The following is a 19,925-nucleotide window of genomic DNA, read 5'->3' as shown; positions in this document are numbered from 1 at the left end:
ATAACTGTACAATAAAAGAAATGAAAAAACTGACAATGCTGTAGTCTAAAAGTGAATACACTACATCAATTTTGTCCAGTTATTTGCCCAATTTCCAGTCTGGAGAAGATCATCTAGAACCCATAATTGCCATGTTTTTGACTCTAATTGAAGGGCACATAGCAGGAAACACAGCAGGAAAGTGTTTCTCCTTGACCAGCGCAAGAAGCTGCTCTACAGACACGCCTGTTTTCCACACGTCACTCAAACACAGAAGCAGGAAACTATTTCAACTGCTCAGTTCAGAGAAACAGAAACTGAAAGTATTGTTGAGCTGTTGTGTGTTTGTGTCTCTCTGTATTCATGCAGTAAAATGGCAGAAGCCAGATTTTCTCAGGATGAGTTCACATGTCCAGTGTGTCTGGATCTCCTGAAGGATCCAGTGGCCATTCCCTGTGGACACAGTTACTGTATGAGCTGTATTACAGACTGCTGGGATCAGGAGGATGAGAAGAGAGTCTATAGCTGTCCTCAGTGCAGACAGACCTTCAGTCCAAGACCTGCTTTAAGTAAAAACACCATTCTGGCTGAAATGGTGGAGAAACTGAAGAAGACTAAACTTGCTGCTGACTGTTACGCTGGAGCTGGAGACGTGCAGTGTGACGTCTGTACTGGAAGAAAATACAAAGCCGTCAAGTCCTGTCTGGTGTGTCTGGAGTCTTTCTGTCAAACTCATTTTGACCGTCATGAGGAATATCACTCTCGTAAGCCACACAAAGTGATCGATGCCACTGGACGACTGCAGGACATGATCTGCCGTAAACATGATAAAGAGCTAGAAATGTACTGTATCACTGATCAACAATGCATCTGTGTGTGGTGTAAGGAGTCTGAACATAAAAACCACAACACTGTATCAACTGCAGCACAGAGGACAGAGAAACAGGTATGAACTGAGAGGGATTGTTCACGCAGAAATGAAAGTGCTGTCTTCATCCGTCATGACGTTAAGATGAGATCATATTTTGAAGAAAGTCTCATCTGTTTTAGTCTATACATTGAAAGTCAATGGGGTACAAAAGTTTCAAGCTCAAAAAAGGAGACAAAAGCATAAAATTAATCTAAACTACTCCAGTGGTCCAGGGGCCATAGCTGTAGCTAGCTCCACTAGTGGAGGTGACATATTTCTGCCCTTGAGTGGAGCTCCACTCGCCCCTTAGTCTGCAGCCAGCCCCTGTTGCTTTGCACTTGTCTACTTACATGACGTATTTTTCTGTATTTGGCTCAAAGGGGCATGAAGTGGGCATGAAGATTGCAAGTGTGTATATAACTTTTGATTACCCAATGGGACACAGAGTTTACAGAGTGTTTACAGAGTTTTTTTTAATTGTTATTTTAAAATGCACTTCTAAATGTCTGTTCAGTGGTCTCTATGTAACTAACAAAAGACACAATTTTAAAATTGTGGTGCTTCTTTAAGTGATAACAAGTAGTTACAAATGTTGTACAAAATACACATAGCCTACTCATCTTTGCACCAATAAAATGCACAACACTGTTTTACTACCAAATTATGTGTAATATAATTAATTTTTTGACATATCTGCACTTGGGCATTTTTAAGACGTGGGACAGTCTTGCGCACTTACACTTATGTTTTAGGGTGAAATATTCATATAAATCTAGATACTGATGAAATATTGCTGACATTTCAGTTTCATATTCATTCATAATCTCATTTCAGGAAATTATGAATCTGTGGTTTGAACATACAGTAAAAACTTGTGCATTTAACCTTCCACCAATTCTGGATGTAGCTTTAATTTTTGTGTGATAATAGTTTTCTGTGTCATTTCATGTTATTGGTTTGTCCTCCAGAAACAGCTGAAGGAGACGCAGATGAAGATCCGTCAGAGAATCCAGCAGAGACAGAAAGATCTTCAGCAGCTGAGAGAGGCTGTGGAGTCTCATAAGGTGAGTCTGGAGAAGAAGAGAAGTTTGAGACGTCTCAGTTTGGACTCTGTCAGTCCCGCTGAAGCCACTGTGTGATTGTGATGTGTGTCCTAACAGCGCTCTGCACAGACAGCAGTGGAGGACAGTGAGAAGATCTTTACTGAGCTCATCCGCTTCATTGAGAGAAGCCGCTCTGAGGTCACACAGCTGATCAGAGATCAGGAAGAGGCTGCAGTGAGTCGAGCTAAAGGACGACTGGAGCGACTGGAGCAGGAGATCAATGATCTGAGGAGGAGAGACACTGAGCTGGAGCAGCTGTCACACACAGATGATCACATCCATTTCCTGCAGGTAACAGAGATCTAGAAGAACAGGATCATAGTGGATTTGAGCAAGAGAAACATTTCATGAGAGCAGAATGAGACCAACTTAAACAGGGAAAAAAGCACTCTAAAGTTCAGCCAATTTCATTTAAGAACAATTTAAACTTTCACATTCATTTCATTGAAAATAACATGCAATTAATTGTCTGAAAACATTACATCCATCTGCACTTAACCCTACTTAGAGGTTGTTCCACATTATTAAGCAAGTCACAGTTCTCATGCAATATGGGGAGGAAGAAAGATCTTTCTGAAGATGAAAAGCATGAAATGGTGCAATGTTGTGCAAAAGGCATGAAAACAACTAATATTGTGTGAAACTGAATGGAGATTATCAAATTATCATAAGATTTGTGAGTGATTTAGAGCACAGCAGAACTCGGTCAGATAAAGGCTTATTAATTTAAGTTCCTATCAAAAAAATTAATTGTATTAAAAGGGCAGCTATAAAAAAGCCAGTGTTGAGCAGCAAACAGGTATTTGAAGCTCCTGGTGTCTCTGGAGTCTTGAGAAGCTCTCCATGCAGGCTGGCAGTTGTGCGTAAAGATGCATTTTAGACACCACTTACCAAACCTCACAAAGAGAAACATTTACAGTGGGTGTAGAACAGAGGTCGTGTTAACCGAAAATTTTCCGCCATTGACAGAATTTTTTTATCAATGACAGAAAAATCTGAAGGCCGTCCGTCACGGTGACAGATTACACTCAGGGTGATCTACTGTAAATTGTAACTGTAATTTCCACCCCTGTCCAGTTGGTGGCGAGTGCGCTCCAATGTAGCAGCAGAGCACTGGATCCAGAACAAAAATAAAACTGGCAGGAATCTTTTGCTATGCGTTTGATACTGATAACGCACAGGCGAGTACCCTAAAGCTACAACTCTCTATCACGCTACATTAAAGAGCGCCAAAACGGTATTTATTGCTTGAATTTCTTAATGAAATGGACAGAATTTGAAATCTGAGACTTTTGTTCCATATCAAAAGCAACACAAAGCGTTAAGCCTATTGCGATTTATTGGATGGGAGGCGCACAATGCACTGTTTAATCATCAACTGAAAACAGCATATAGCCTACCAAGAGATCGATTGTGATTTACGAATCGATATTGGTCTCATGAATGCGCAAAACAGCAAGGAGACATTTTAATTGTTTATTAATAAAGTAATGTTTTCTGAATCAGTGTCGGCTGCAAAGATGAAGATATTTATCAATATTGACTCTCATCATCTCCTCATGGATGCGCTAGAGAGAGAATGCACTTCATTCGGTTTAGTCTACATAATCAGAGTAGCCTATTTCTTTTCGTTTTGAATTAATTCGTTTTCGTTAAAGTAGGCATTTAAAGCTTTCTGTAGATATATTTCTCATGTCTGTGAGGCAAGCAGCCGCTGAGTTTCGATTCATTTAGCTGACGCGTTCCAGTTCACTCGCCAGTGATCGCGCCCGCGCCTCCATGTCATGATTATATTGTCTGGTATATTTGCTTCTTATTTTATTACATCCAGGCAATTGGTTAATGAAACATTAATTAAAATTAAGATACAATTTTTACAAAACGAAATTCACTTTAAAGAAAGGCTTTCTACAAAATAAAACTTAATGAAGTGTTTAAAATCATGTCTGACCCTCTCCATGTCTCCCGATATATTGCGCATCTTATGATGCATCTTACTCATGCTGTTAACTTTTCATAATCAAATAGATGAATTTAAAATATAACATAGGACTATTTAAACATAAATATGAAACTACGTTTTCTTTAATGGCTACTATCGTAGCCTATAGTACAGTACAGAGAAATTTCACGTGTGAATTACCCGTCATTTTAATTTTCATATTTTAATTATAATAACACATTTAATTACTTTTATTTTTGTTCAAATGTTATAATAACACATTTAATTGCTTTTATTTGTGAACAAAAATAAAAGCAATTAAATGTGTTATTAAAATATGAAAATTAAAATGACGGGTAGTAATAGATTATGACGGAATTTTTACGACCCTGTCCGTCAAAATGACGGACAATGTTAAAGTCTAATGCAACCTCTGGTGTAGAAATACATTTTCAAACAGTTTTATTGCTGTGGTGTTTTTTTTGCAGCATGGGATAGTGCATAGTGCATTGTACTATCCTCCTTTTTATACCATAGCTGAAAATGGCCAGTTATGAGCTCCACATATCTTGCAAAACTAATTTTAATACCCTCCATCTCACTTCCCAGTATTCCAGCCCAAATCATCACCCACCAGCTCCTTGCTGATGTCGCAGTCTTGTTGGAACGTGGTGGCCATTCACCAACCATCCAGAAATCCATCCATTTAGACTATCCATTGTAGTACGGCATTAGTCAGTGAATAAAACTATTTAAAAATGAGTCTTCATGTATTTCTAAACCCACTGTAAATGTTTCTCTTTGTGAGGTTTGGTTTGGAGTGGCTGAAATGCATCTTTACGCACAACTGCCAGCCTGCATGGAGAGCTTCTTGAGACTCCAGAGACACCAGCAGCTTCAAATGCCTGTTTGCTGCTCAACACTGGCTTTTTTTATAGCTGCCCTTTTAATACAATTACATTTTTTGACAGGAACTTTCCTCAATAAGCCTTTATCTGACCGAGTTCTGCTGTGCTCTAAATCACTCACAAATCTTATGATAATTTGATAATCTCCATTCAGTTTCACACAATATTAGTTGTTTTCATGTCTTTTGCACAACATTGCACCATTTCATGCTTTTCATCTTCAGAAAGAACTTTCTTACTCCCCATATTGCATGAGACTGTGACTTGCTTAATAATGTGGAACAACCTCTAAGTAGGGTTTCATAGATCTGGCAAATTATTTTGTCTGAGATTGATACCAGTTATCTAAAAAGACATGGATAAATAAACAAACAAACATTTTCTTAGAAAAACTAAAATCTGAATGTTTATTGTACAGAAATCTTACTGATTTGTCTCTTGCATAATAATTTGGAACGCAGTGTATTTAATAGGCTAATCCATCAAAAGATTAATCATAACTACAAGCCAAGTATACTTAGAATACTTAATTATACTTACATCTCGATCAAAAGATTGATTCCAAGTATAGGCCAAATATCCCTAAACATTTCTGTCAGTATAAATCAAGTATACTTGCAATTTTAAGTATATTTCTGAGAAGTACATAAAGTATATTTCTGAGAAGTATATAAAAAGTAGACTGAAAGTACACCTTCTTATTTTTTAGTTTAAAAGAAGTATACTAATAGCACACTTGAATAAACTTCTTTTACGTAAGGGTCCATTTATCTGCTCGACCTGTTACATGGACATTTATGATCTTAGCAGATGTTTTATCATCCAAACCATTTCCAAGAAAGTTCACACATACACTAGTAGTTAATTAATTCAAATCTAAAAAGTATATTTTTAAAACATTTCATCAAATAAAAGGCCACTTAAAGAGAGACACTTTCATGACTATGTTTCTTAACACATTTTTAAGTAGATTTTTTAAGTGCACATTGTAATAAAGTCAAATTAAACATTTTAATTTGTACATTTTAAATCGTTATGTTATATTAATCTTTTATCATGTTTTAAAGAAGTGCACTTATTTTGACATGTTGACTAAAGCACATGTAACGTGCTTGATTATAATTCTATAAACTCTGGTATGTTATTCAATATTGCATTTAAAGTTAATATATTTTAAATGTACTAAATTGCAACTTATATTTTACTAATATTTCTAAACACATCACAAACAAGTTTCAGTAGAAATGACATTAAAGTATATTTTAGTTTATCATAAATGCTTGTCAGTTCATTCAGCAGTAACTTTAACCATATTTCAAAGAAAACAGAATTATGAAATTACATTTAAAGATACTTAAATCATACTTAAAGTGTTTCAGCTCTCTAAATATTACTTAACTGCATTTAAAATAAATTTAAACTATTATACTTTCATTAATATATAATTACTTTAAAAATTTTTATATAATAATAATAATGATAATTTTAAGTGTCAAAAAGCATTAATCTGCTCTTAAGTATATATTTTTAAATTATATTATTTCTATAATCATTTAAAAGTATGCTAAAGTGTACTTCTTTTTCACCAGGATTGTAAGTGTCAAATATTAGCGTTTGTAGCATTAAATAATGAATATAAGAAGAATGTTTCTGATTGTGAAAGTGCTGGATTGAGGCGAGTTACTGAAGATCATCAAGAGCTGCAAGGATCTGATATAGAGCAGGTTATTGTCTGAAGTTTTGATTTGTGTTTTCTGTAGAGTTTCCAGTCTCTCTCAGCACCTCCTGAATCTACAGATGAACCCGACGATCCCTTCAGTTCTCTCTTCTCTTTTGATGGCATGAGAGAATCTGTCCGTCAGCTGAGAGACAAACTGGAGGATTTCTGCAAAGAGGAGATCAAGAAGATCTCTGACAGAGGTAAAGTCCTGCGCCTCCATTATACAAACGTGTATAGAAAGATCACAAATGTGAACGTACAACAGTTTCTGAAATGTTCCTACGATTTATAAAATTTGCACACACACACACACACACACACACAAATGTTCTTAAATGACATTTTTCACAGTTCATCTTAAATTCAAGTGCAATATGAACAAGTTTATCTAATCCACTAAGGCCACAAATATCCCTTGTGGGCATGAGCTTTGGCTGGGTGAAATCAGCGGGTCCCATGTAGGTTTTGTAGTACGAGTCCCACATAGGAAGCCCATATGAGCTGATTACATGGGCCCCATAAGGGACAGGCATGGGCCAAGTGGGCATGGGTTTGATCTGGGAACACATATATGGGTCTTGAATGGCATATTTATGGGCCAAGTGGACATGGGTTTGAACTGGGAATGCACATATGGGTCCTGCATAGAAATTTTATGGGCCAAGTGGGCATGGGTTTGAACTGGGAACACATATATGGGTCTTGCATGACATATTTATGGGCCAAGTGGGCATGGGTTTGATCTGGGAACACATATATGGGTCTTGAATGGCATATTTATGGGCCAAGTGGACAAGGGTTTGAACTGGGAATGCACATATGGGTCCTGCATAGAAATTTTATGGGCCAAGTGGGCATGGGTTTGAACTGGGAATACATATATGGGTCTTGAATGGCATATTTATGGGTCAAGTGGGCATGGGTTTGAACTGGGAATGCACATATGGGTCTTGCATGATATATTTATGGGCCAAGTGGACAAGGGTTTGAACTGGGAATGCACATATGGGTCCTGCATAGAAATTTTATGGGCCAAGTGGGCATGGGTTTGAACTGGGAATACATATATGGGTCTTGCATGGCATATTTATGGGCCAAGTGGGCATGGGTTTGAACTGGGAATGCACATATGGGTCCTGCATAGAATTTTTATGGGCCAAGTGGGCATGGGTTTGAACTGGGAACACATATATGGGTCTTGCATGGCATATTTATGGGCCAAGTGGGCATGGGTTTGAACTGGGAATGCACATATGGGTCCTGCATAGAATTTTTATGGGCCAAGTGGGCATGGGTTTGAACTGGGAACACATATATGGGTCTTGCATGACATATTTATGGGCCAAGTGGGCATGGGTTTGATCTGGGAACACATATATGGGTCTTGCATGGCATATTTATGGGCCAAGTGGGCATGGGTTTGAACTGGGAATGCACATATGGGTCCTGCATATAATTTTATGGGCCAAGTGGGCATGGGTTTGAACTGGGAAAACATATATGGGTCTTGCATGACATATTTATGGGCCAAGTGGGCATGGGTTTGATCTGGGAACACATATATGGGTCTTGAATGGCATATTTATGGGCCAAGTGGACATGGGTTTGAACTGGGAACACATATATGGGTCTTGAATGGCATATTTATGGGCCAAGTGGACATGGGTTTGAACTGGGAATGCACATATGGGTCCTGCATAGAAATTTTATGGGCCAAGTGGGCATGGGTTTGAACTGGGAACACATATATGGGTCTTGCATGACATATTTATGGGCCAAGTGGGCATGGGTTTGATCTGGGAACACATATATGGGTCTTGAATGGCATATTTATGGGCCAAGTGGACAAGGGTTTGAACTGGGAATGCACATATGGGTCCTGCATAGAAATTTTATGGGCCAAGTGGGCATGGGTTTGAACTGGGAATACATATATGGGTCTTGAATGGCATATTTATGGGTCAAGTGGGCATGGGTTTGAACTGGGAATGCACATATGGGTCTTGCATGATATATTTATGGGCCAAGTGGACAAGGGTTTGAACTGGGAATGCACATATGGGTCCTGCATAGAAATTTTATGGGCCAAGTGGGCATGGGTTTGAACTGGGAATACATATATGGGTCTTGAATGGCATATTTATGGGTCAAGTGGGCATGGGTTTGAACTGGGAATGCACATATGGGTCTTGCATGATATATTTATGGGCCAAGTTGGCATGGGTTTGAACTGGGAACACATATATGGGTCTTATATATATTTATACAACAGTTCTGTCTGGTTCTCGAATCTGATTGGCTGATAGCCATGCAATATTTCAGCGATAACAGCACTCCTCCTACCTTTTCACCGTTTGTATCACTCCACTTGAAGTGACCGTCATGGCGGCCGACCAAATCAACCGTAATTTTTACAAATACTACTTGTTGTACCACAAACTGTAGTTTAATAGTTTTTTAGGCGAGAATGTAGTTGTTTAGACCTGAAATATGTGACTCATATTTAATAACAGCGCCTATTTTACAACTTGTGAGCTCCAGGGCGTCAGCGGGCCGTTCAGTGCTTCTGTAACCGCCGAGAACAGCTTAATCTCGGCCAGTACTTCGTGGATTTGCCGCTGGCTCTTATAGTGGTTAAACATGAGACATTATTCAATTTGAGTACATAGAACAGGCAATCTTTGGTCTTTATTAATCTATTATTTGTTCCAGAGCAAGTCGAATTGTGCTATGTTAAATTTGATAATAATAAACGACGTTATGTTACATCATTATATATAGCATATTGGCTTCAACTAGATGGGACATATCAGACGAAGACTGTTCTCCGCTCTTCAAATACGTAAAACATTAAACTTTATAAACATAGGGTTTTTTTGAGTAAAGAAAACGATTTACAAATTTTTTTTTCAAACATCAGATCTTTATTTACCTTGGCATTGCATAAAGGAGATGTCCAAACTGCGTGCGCACTTCATTCACGAGGGGAGGCGGATTAATGTAATGAGGTTTGATTGACAGTTTGAGGATCCAATGGAGTTAAGAGGTTTTGTCACAAGCTCTTTAAAATCCTTTTCATTCGTTAAATATTTGTAAAACCCACATACAAACGTAAATGTTTTTTTTTTTTGTAAATAACTAGTGCTTTGTTTGACTGAACTGTACAATTGTGCTTATTTGTTGTTCAATAAATATTATTTTATATAAATATGTCCATTAGTAAGTAATATGGATTGAGTGAAAGTTACATTAATAATTATAATAATAATTATAATTATAATAATTATAATAATAATATAATATTATGGACATCGACTTGAAGAATGAATGTAATGCAATATATCTGACACAGGTAATAGCCTACTCTCTCTCTCTCTCTCTCTCTCTCTCTCTAATACTGTATAAAATTCAATGTGTTTCAATGAAGCGACTCGACGTTCCTTCGTTACTAGTTCTAAAGTGACGTTTTAGAGTTAGTAACGGAGGCTTGGTCCAACTGACAACTTGCGATTTGAATCCGTGGCGGAAGGAGTAGTGCTGCACAAAAGAGGGTTTTAAAGACACTCCGTTGTTGTTCTTATTTATTTACACACTCGTGCCGTCGAACTGTTGTATAAACGCAATATCACACTCGTAGCCGTGCGATATGGCTGCGGCCTCGGCCTGTGGCCTCGTGCCTACGGACGAATCACAGCGTGCTGATATACAGCCATATCGCACGGCTACGATTGTGATATTGCTCATATATCTATGGGTAAAAAAGAACATTGACAACACAAACGCCATGACTGTTTTGGATGTATTTTTTGGAGAGATGTTTTGTTTTCTTTTTTTCAGACATTTTTAAAAAATATATATTTTTTATCTATTTACCGGTACGTTGTAAAATTTAAATTGTTAAAGATAATGTTTGTTGTTCAATGTATTATATAATGAGTGTATTTTGTATTGTATTTTTGGAGGTTTTTTTCAGAGATTTTTTTAAAACATATTTTTTAGTTTACCGTATGTTGTGACATTGTTTTTTAAAGATAATTTTTGTTGTTCAATTTAATATATTTCTTGCAGTTCAAAGCATCAAGTGTCTTGTATTTATCTTGTACTTACATTCATTCTTCGTTTTTAATTTTTCTTAGATTGTTTCCTTAAATGAATGGTTGGGCTTACCTTGCATGAATTGCCCAGTTAGGACCAACATAAGATCCTTACAGAGCCCACTTTAAGCCCATATGGGCATTCACGGTTGAATCCTGGTGCAAGCCCACTTTAAACCCCTTTAGGCAGGTGGGGCCCAAATGGGTCTGACACAAATTGCCCGGTTAAGACCCATATAAGACCCTTACAGATCCCACTTAAAACCCACCTGGGCATCCATGGCTGGCCCCCATGTGGATCCCGGGTGCAAACCCACTTTAAACCCCTTTGGGCAGGTGGGGCCCAAATGGGTCTGTCATGAATTGCCCGGTTAAGACCCACATAAGACCCTTACAGATCCCACTTAAAACCCACCTGGGCATCCATAGCTGGCCCCCATGTGGATCCCGGGTGCAAACCCACTTTAAACCCCTTTGGGCAGGTGGGGCCCAAATGGGTCTTTCATGAATTGCCTGGTTAAGACCCACATAAGACCCTTACAGATCCCACTTAAAACCCACCTGGGCATCCACGGCTGGCCCCCATGTGGATCCCGGGTGCAAGCCCACTTTAAACCCCTTCAGACTGGTGGGCCCCAAATGGGTTTGGCATGAATTGCCCAGTTAGGACCCACATAAGACTCTTACAGATCCCATTTAAAGCCCATCTGTGTAGCCATGTTGCAAAGCCCACTTTGGACCCCTTTGGGCAGGTGGGGCCCAAATGGGTCTGACATGAATTGCCCAATTATGACCCATGCAGTACCCTTACAGGTCCCACTTTTAGTTTGTCTGGGCTTCCACGGCTTGCCCCAATGTGGATCCCAGGTGCAAGCCCATAATGGGGCCCACATTTGCCACCCATGAAGCCCTCATCTGGGCCCCACATGTCATTGCTGGCTGGGCTCCGGGCGGCGCCGTAAATTCTACTGTCAATCAGCGGATCCTGAGCGGACCCATGTCGGATCCGCGGACGTGCACACGCCTTTACTGTAACGGTTGTATCAATTTGCGGGTCCCAAACGGACCCGCCGCGAAGGTAAGGTTTTAATCGCGGATGCAGCGCGGATGCAGCCTTCGTTGCGGATCCGTCACTGCACGCAAGTGGACGCCGATACATTTCGCGGATATGTTCCGGAAGCCGCGATACCTCTGCGGCCTATCCGCCGCGGAGTCCTTTTGCTGTGACGTTTATATACATGATGTAGGATGAAATGCATGAAATTTAGGATCAAATCTGATACGTGTGTGTGTTTTATAAATGAGGCCTCTGGTATCTCTTCACACTCTTCATGTCTGTTTATTTCCACAGTCACTTTCACCAACATGAATCCCAAGACCAGGAACGACTTCCTACAGTGTAAGTCACTAAGAAAACAAGCAGAAAAAAATCACTGAATATGTTCATGTGTCACAGTTTGGTCAGGCAAAAATGAGAAAAGGATCTAATTGCAGCTGTTTTAATTTTAAACAAAAAAGATAATCAACGACAATGAAGGTCACAGGATGTAGCAGCGCAAACGACATAAGACCAAGAACTTACCAAAGTAAGGCCTATATATATATATATATATATATATATATATATATATATATATATATATATATATATACATATATATATATACACACGGAAGAGGTTTAGGGCCAAGCAATAATAAAAAAATAAAACCATCTCGAGATTAAAGTTGAGAAAAAAAGTCGTTAAATTTTGAGAAAAAAGTCGAGATAAAATGTTGAGAATAAAGTCATTAAATTACGAAACTTTTACCGAATAAATTCCTTAGTGCACATCAAAAAAGACATGTGACTTTGTGATGGGGCGGCATAACTGGACCAACATCTGAAATGCTTTTTCGGTCATTCTGTAATGCCTGAGCAAAGTCTGTCGTTATAGTGGTTCAGTTTAATTCCCTCCTAGAAGCGCTTCACACGAATACATTTACAAACACCTGCATCTGAATGCAAGTTAACATGACGTTTATTGTGTTTCGTCTGGCGCAAATAACTTATTATAACGTTACATGAAAATATTATATACAGTGACTTCTACTGCAGCAACTTCCATTTTTCTTAGTGATATTTAGCGCCAGTTTATCAGGAAGTGACGTTTTTTCCTGGTTGACTCACTGTATGGAAACAGTGCTTTATTTGCAAATGTTTTAAATTTGCGCTTAAGTTTAATAAGCAAATTTGGATGGAAACATAGGAAATAAAACTGAACCTAAACATCATGTTGTTCCTGTAGGAGGTGAGTAAATCATGATAGAAGAGTTTTATGATTGATCATGTAAATCAGGGCTCGTCAACTGGCGGCCCGCGGGCCAAATCTGACCCGCCAGTCGTCTTCACTGCCCGTGGCACCCCAATCTCCCTCCTCCTCTTTTCCTGGCGGTGCGGTTAAATTTGGTTAGATACGTAGCCGCAGTGGGGCATGCAGCTGTACGGCTATATACGCACTGTTCGTACCATGCATGCTCCTCCGACTGACCTGAGAAACGTTTTCCATGCGAATATTTCAGCAGTTATTATGCGTGTCCCGTATTTCTGTCGACTTTCTTCTCCGTGAATTGGCCAAACTCGCTTGCATAACGATCTGAAACGATTCGGATTCGTTCGGACCGCTCTGTCACCGAATCATCTGTAGGTATTTCTCGGTCAGTATCAACAAATACAGAACAAATAGCGCTGTTTTCATGTGTTTCACTAGTTTACTTTGAACTACGCAGCACGGCCCAGTGGATAACGGAACGAAAGCTTAAAGGAGCTGCGTTTATTCCCGGTCACCATTATTAAACAGCGCTGCGACATCTAGTGAGAAATGTTTCAATTCGACACACAACTCTCAGCTACAAACTACAAAATCACCACCCTTACAAACATTTACCATGAATGAACTGTAGTAAATTACCGTGGTTTGTGGAAATGTGGAATATTTATTTATTAGGTGGGTAGGGGAATATTTAAAGGGATAGTTCACCCAAAAATGAAAATTTGATGTTTATCTGCTTACCCCCAGAGCATCCAAGATGTAGGTGTCTTTGTTTCTTCAGTAGAACACAAATGATGATTTTTAACTGCAACCGCTGCCGTCTGTCAGTGGTATAATGCAAGTCAGCGGGAACTTGGACTATAAGAGTAAATAAAACACGACAGACAAATCCAAATTAAACCCTGCGGCTCGTGACGACACATTGATGTCCTAAGACACGAAACGATCGGTTTGTGCGAGAAACCAGACAGTATTTATATCATTTTTTACCTCTAATACACCACTATGTCCAACTGCATTCATCACTCCATTCGTGAGGTCTGATCGAGCTCTGACAACAGCAGTGATGTCTGGCGCTCATTGAAGTATATGCGCGAGACATCACTGCCGTTGTCAGAGCGCGATCAGACCTCACGAATGGAGTGATGAATGCAGTTGGACATAGTGGTGTATTAGAGGTAAAAAAATGATATAAATACTGATCGTTTCATGTCTTAGGACATCAATGTGTCGTCACGTTCGAGCCGCAGGGTTTAATTTGGATTTGTCTGTCGTGTTTTATTTACTCTTATAGTCCAAGTTCCCGCTGACTTGCATTATACCACTGACAGACGGCAGCGGTTGCAGTTAAAAATCATCATTTGTGTTCTACTGAAGAAACAAAGACACCTACATCTTGGATGCTCTGGGGGTAAGCAGATAAACATCAAATTTTCATTTTTGGGTGAACTATCCCTTTAATTCATGTCTTTGGGCGTTTTTTATAGGCCTATATAACATAATATAATATCATTTGACAGTGGTAGTAGTGAGTAGCCATGTATGGTTTTACCTGTGGTTACCAAGTCTCACTGTGAGAATATTTTCATTTAAGCCTAATAATTAATAATATAATTTTGACCGATAAGACCCCCCACCCCCACCCCTTCACTTTTTGATTTGATAATCCGGCCCCTCAAATGTAACTACTTGAAGAGCCCTGATGTAAATGATGATTCAGGATATCTGGTCAGCTGTACTGAGACACTGATGATACATTGAACATTGAGTCATGAAGAGTTCAGATACATTAAAAGATCAGATTCATAATTCCTGATTCTGATGTGTTTCTCTCCATCAGATTCCCATCAGCTCACTCTGGATCTGAACACAGTGAATAAAAACATCTGTCTGTCTGAGAGGAACAGAGTGATTACTGACACTGGCACAAAGCAGCCGAATCCTGATCATCCAGACAGATTTGATCATTATTGGCAGGTGTTGTGTAGAGAGAGTGTGTGTGGACGCTGTTACTGGGAGATTGAGTGCAGTGGGATTGTTTATATATCAGTGTCATATAAGAGCATCGGCAGAAAGGGATCGGGTAATGAGTGTGCGTTTGGTCTTAATGATCAGTCCTGGAGTTTGTACTGCTCTTCCTCCAGTTACTCATTCTATCACAATAACATACGCACTGTTCTCCCTGTAAAGTCCATCAGCAGGAGAATAGGAGTGTATGTGGATCACAGTGCAGGAACTCTGTCCTTCTACAGCGTCTCTGACACAATGAGCCTCATCCACACAGTCCAGACCACATTCACTCAGCCGCTCTATCCTGGGTTTTGGGTTGGTTCAGGAACATCAGTGAAACTGTGTTGATGTTTCAGAATAGACTGTAGAGAGATTTTACCCATAATACTTTGAGCTTCATGATAAATCAGCAACAGTGAGATATTATAGAGTCTCTTATTTCCTCTTTACATTATTCATCATTGTTCATTTGAACTTTTGCTGTTGAAATAGACAATATGAATTGTGTGTGTGTTAGTCATGGTGAGTGACAATGTGTATATGTGCTTTTCTCAAGCTCTAATTGTGTTAATGGAAATTGGATGGATGGTGGGTGGATGGATGGATGGATAGATGGATGGTGGATGGATGGATGATAGATGAATGGATGGATGGATGGTGGATGATGGATGATAGATGAATGGATGGATGGATGGATGGATAGATGGATGGTGGATGGTGGATGATGGATGATGGATGATAGATGAATGGATGGATGGATGGATGGATGGATGAATCCACTTTTTGTTCAAAAAGAAGATAACCATGCAATGTGCATGCGCACACAAGGATAGTTAGTAGACTGACGTCGGCAGACTTGAACTTGAAAAATGGTGTGTATTGACGTTTTTCAGCGGTTGGAACAACATACCTTCTGATTTTTATTGAGGTTTTTTCACATTATAACTACTAGGAAGAGATGATCGGATCACATGCAACTTGAACTGTGGCAAATTGTCACATTAAAAAACTGTCATAAAAAAAAAGAAAAGAAAACTGCGACTTTGTTTCATACCAAAATTAGCTTGCTCTGTCTTGTTTATCGGCACGTTGTCAGTGTCCTCTTTGGCTTGTTGGACGTAGCAACAGTTACTAAGAGGAGCAGGTCTTTGCCATGTTTAAAGTCCCCCTGTAGTCAATAATTTTATCCCTTAAAACACACCTTTGATCACAAATATGAATATGCAAATTAGCCTCTACTCACTCACACCAGCTCAGAGATCCACTCAACTTTACTGCAAACGCTGCACAATGGCAAGTGCAAATACTGGTTTAATTCAGCCATATATGTTTGAACCAGAAACTGATTCAGAAGAAAAAGTTGAAGAGTGCATTATACAGGCTCATATACAAGTCGATGTATCAGAATGGTAATGCGTTTTATGTTCCGCTTTCTACAACATCGGACACATAACGGTAATTAATATGATTAGCCTTTTGCTTGACTATGTTATCAAACAGCTAATGTTGCTAATGTTACACAAACCATGTTCCTGTTCGCCATCTCAGAGTCAGACAGCTGCCTTCTGAAAATCAGTATCCTTAGTAACGCTTTGAACAACTCAGAATGTCAGTGGAGAAAGGCATATGTAGTTCATCATAATATTGTAATATACAACATACACATAATTCACCCGCTATATTGCTAAATGTACCTGTATTTTTCATATCAACAGAAAAATATAGCGGGATAACCTGGCTTCTCTTGAGACTCCCCTGCTTCAGAGCAGTCATAGTTAATTATATGCTAAATCCCGCCCACATGTTGACACGATTGGTTACAAGGTAGTTTGTGACATCAGAAATCACAAACTGTGTTTTTGAGACTGTCTTTGGTTCACTGCAGTTTTAAGGAGAAAATAGTCAGCAAAGGTGTTGACTTATGAATTTGCATATGGTTTGTCTTAAAGCATATTAAAAACACTACATAGACATACAAACAACATTAAAAACTTGATTTTCACCACAGGGGTCTTTTTAGGATTGGGGGTCCTCCGCACTTGAGGATGATAATATTTGGGGGTCCGTTGCATCAGATTGAAAAGCCCTAGAAGAGAGATGAGACATAAGCTATGTATGATTTCGAAGGCTGCTCTCTCCGGAGGTCCGCTGCATTAGCCTTATTTTAGCAAGGATAAGAAGGGTAACAAAGAAATTACAGTAATTTACACTTCACAAGGAATAACAGTCCACTTTATAATGGTTATTTTTTCTGGTGTGTGTTCTCCAGAATCCAAAACATATGGGACGACTTTCTCCAGAAAATTGAGGAGCAATTTGATTCTGGCATAGATTCATTATATCTAGACTGTGAGAATTTCCTCATTAAGTGGAAAACATGTTCTGATGGCAAGACTCAAATGTTACGTCACTAATTATGTTTAGATCTAACCAATCATTATGTAACACTTGGAGTATAAAAGATCGGTACTTACACATGTCTGAGTTCGCAGATGATGAAGCCAACTTTCACCCCCATCCTCCCCACCACCACCAGGATGGTACCTGTCCATACCTCCTGGGGGTCGGCTATGCCCCTGCCTTCATCTTCAGGCAGGAAATGCAGAGTCTGCATCCCTCAGGATGTGAACTACGGACAGGGCCTACGCCAAAGAACTTATCTTACAATATTTTGCTTGCATTTGCAGATTTGTTAATAAATATTATTGTTATGTTATCTTGCCTCCCGAGTCTTTCTGGTAGAACATTGAATAGAATATTTGGCTCGATATTATTATGGACTCCCCTGATGGTGACAAAATATCTGAAGCTGAACCTCTCGATGGCCCTGAATATAAACATATGCACATGTAAATTTATACTTGTGCATAGGTGAATTGAGACATATGCATATTTATTTATATATAAAAAGAGAAAAGTGCACAAAAAATGTCAAGTGCAGAAAAAAGTGAAAAGCACAATAAATTGTAATAAAGGCATGAAAATTGTAGGTCAAAAAAAGAATATTTAAAAATATATGAGCAATTCTTTGCACCAAACAATGTTGTAAATCTGTATCATTAAGGTCATCTATCACTTTAAAGTCACTTGTCATCTATGGTCTACTTTATTTATATCCAGTTTTGGGTTAATCTGTTGAATGGAGTTATTTACTGAAGTTGTAGTAAAAAAAAAAAAAAAAAAAACATCCTGCATATGTGATTTCCTGTGTTTATTTGAAGGATTTAAGGCTCTAATTTGAGTTATTAAAAGCAACCGACATATATTTTTGTTGTACTTAATGATGTTTCTTCATCTCTTTTTATACATTGATAGTAGTCATATTAGTCATATATAAATTAATTTACTTAACTACCCTTGTTTTGTTTACACAATGGGTTTTTGCTGCTTGTTCACTAATTGCTCATTTAACTTAAAGGTGCAGTATGTAATATTTTCTGTCCGCTAGAGGTCGCTAAAGTCCTATTCAAACAAAGGCGTAGCTTGATGACGCCAAGTTTGAGCGTGGAATCTTGGGACATGTGGTCTCCACCTCACAGCCAGTGGAAATAGAATAGGGATAGGACTCGGGAAGAAATCATGTTCATGGATGTGATTATTAATGTTACTGTAGTATGAAGCAGAGCAGGACTGAGTGTTGTGGGAGCTGAACGAGGACGCTGGAGCGATTGCACAACACACGCACAACACAGCAGAACTTTTATTATGACACAGTCGCCGGCGCCACTTCTGCTTTTCTGGTCATGAGTATGAGGTAACACAGCTCTGTTTATCATATTAGATACATTTGAGTGTGTTGAAAATGATGTTATAACGTTACTCTGTGCGTTCGCTCCGCAGCTGCTGTGAGACACTTGTTTGAGACACACGACAGTAAGAGATCGATTTTAGAATATCATATTAAATACTGGATGGCTTGTGTTGATAAATGGCATGCAATTAATTTTAAAACGTATTGTATGATGGAGAAAAAAAGACTAAACATGTTGAGCTGTATAACAATAATTCGTTTTATGTCTATAAACATCAAAACAGTTGTTCCCTTGTCTATTAAAACATGTAAATATTAAAGCGTCTTTGGTGTTTCCATGGTTTCTACAAAATAAAACCGGAAACCGAGGGTAATGCAGGTATGACGCAATTTACAGGCGACTCCTCACACGTCCCGGACCCTTAGTTAAAACTGCAATTTTCTCACGATTTACAAATAGTTGGGATATTGTAAGTACTCAAGTGAACAAAATATAGAACACTGGCCTAGTAGTTTTTGGATATTTTACTGCAAAAAATATTACATATTGCACCTTTAACTTAAATAAGTGAATTTCATTAATTTTAATAGCCTATGTATGTGAAATGTTTTTGAAAGCAAGAATGGTTCTGTGTGAATGTTCAGATGTCTGCAATAACGACAATAAGCAGCAGATGGCAGCATTTATCTTTTCTATCCGTCCAGTCCACCTGTCAGTGCGTCAGACCTCACCTTATCTGTGTCCCGCCCCTGACGTCGCAGACACACATTCATTCACACGCTCATAAGTTTGAAAGCAAAGCCTAGACTCTCAGCTCAACTCCACCTGTCCGCTACTGACTAACACTGCAGTCACTTTCTGTCGGAAATCTACAGCACAGCTCTTGTTAACGGCCGTCTTGCTATGAGGACTTGCGGGAGGCGATAAGCGTGCTGTCCTGTCCGAGTTATTTTGGAGTAATCGACTGAGCGGAGAGTTTTTGGCGAAGCGAATTGTCGACATTTGAGTGCGCGCGCTCGTCGCGAGAGGGGCAGAAGAATGTCGCGCGACCCTGAGGAGGTGAATAAACTGACCGAGAGCACTTACAAGGTGAGAGAAATGACACCTGCCTCACGACAAAACACGAACATTATTCACCTGTTGAGATCACAGTGGCTAGGATAAGCTTGAAACATTCACATATATGTAGACATATC

At 39.0% G+C, this 19,925-nt stretch overlaps 2 protein-coding genes across 3 annotated transcripts in view; both read left to right on the top strand.

Moving 5' to 3' along the window:
- Nucleotides 1–273: 273 nt before the first annotated feature.
- LOC125266458 (tripartite motif-containing protein 16-like) lies at nt 274–16,534 on the top strand. 2 transcript variants are annotated; one of them, XM_048187108.1, is made up of 6 exons: nt 274–925; nt 1,858–1,953; nt 2,062–2,283; nt 6,603–6,762; nt 12,008–12,055; nt 14,808–16,534. In XM_048187108.1, the coding sequence occupies exons 1-6, from the start codon at nt 353–355 to the stop codon at nt 15,323–15,325; spliced, it is 1,617 nt and encodes a 538-aa protein (XP_048043065.1). In that variant the 5' UTR covers nt 274–352; the 3' UTR covers nt 15,326–16,534. The 2 variants fall into 2 exon arrangements, with proteins under 2 accessions (XP_048043065.1, XP_048043054.1); XM_048187097.1 differs by having other exon boundaries at nt 278–925; nt 2,050–2,283.
- A 2,941-nt stretch (nt 16,535–19,475) lies between these two features.
- Nucleotides 19,476–19,925, top strand: part of baiap2l1b (BAR/IMD domain containing adaptor protein 2 like 1b) — a 73,912-nt gene continuing 73,462 nt past the window's right edge. The window contains exon 1 of the mRNA XM_048187124.1: nt 19,476–19,818. Coding sequence (XP_048043081.1) covers nt 19,768–19,818 — 51 coding nt within the window. The 5' untranslated portion in view covers nt 19,476–19,767. The remainder of the gene's footprint in view (nt 19,819–19,925) is intronic.

The sequence above is a fragment of the Megalobrama amblycephala genome, linkage group LG1 (assembly GCF_018812025.1).
Source record: "Megalobrama amblycephala isolate DHTTF-2021 linkage group LG1, ASM1881202v1, whole genome shotgun sequence".
NCBI lineage: Eukaryota > Metazoa > Chordata > Actinopteri > Cypriniformes > Xenocyprididae > Megalobrama > Megalobrama amblycephala.
The sequence above is the reverse complement of the archived record's forward strand: the minus strand, read 5'-3'. Positions and strand labels throughout refer to the sequence as shown.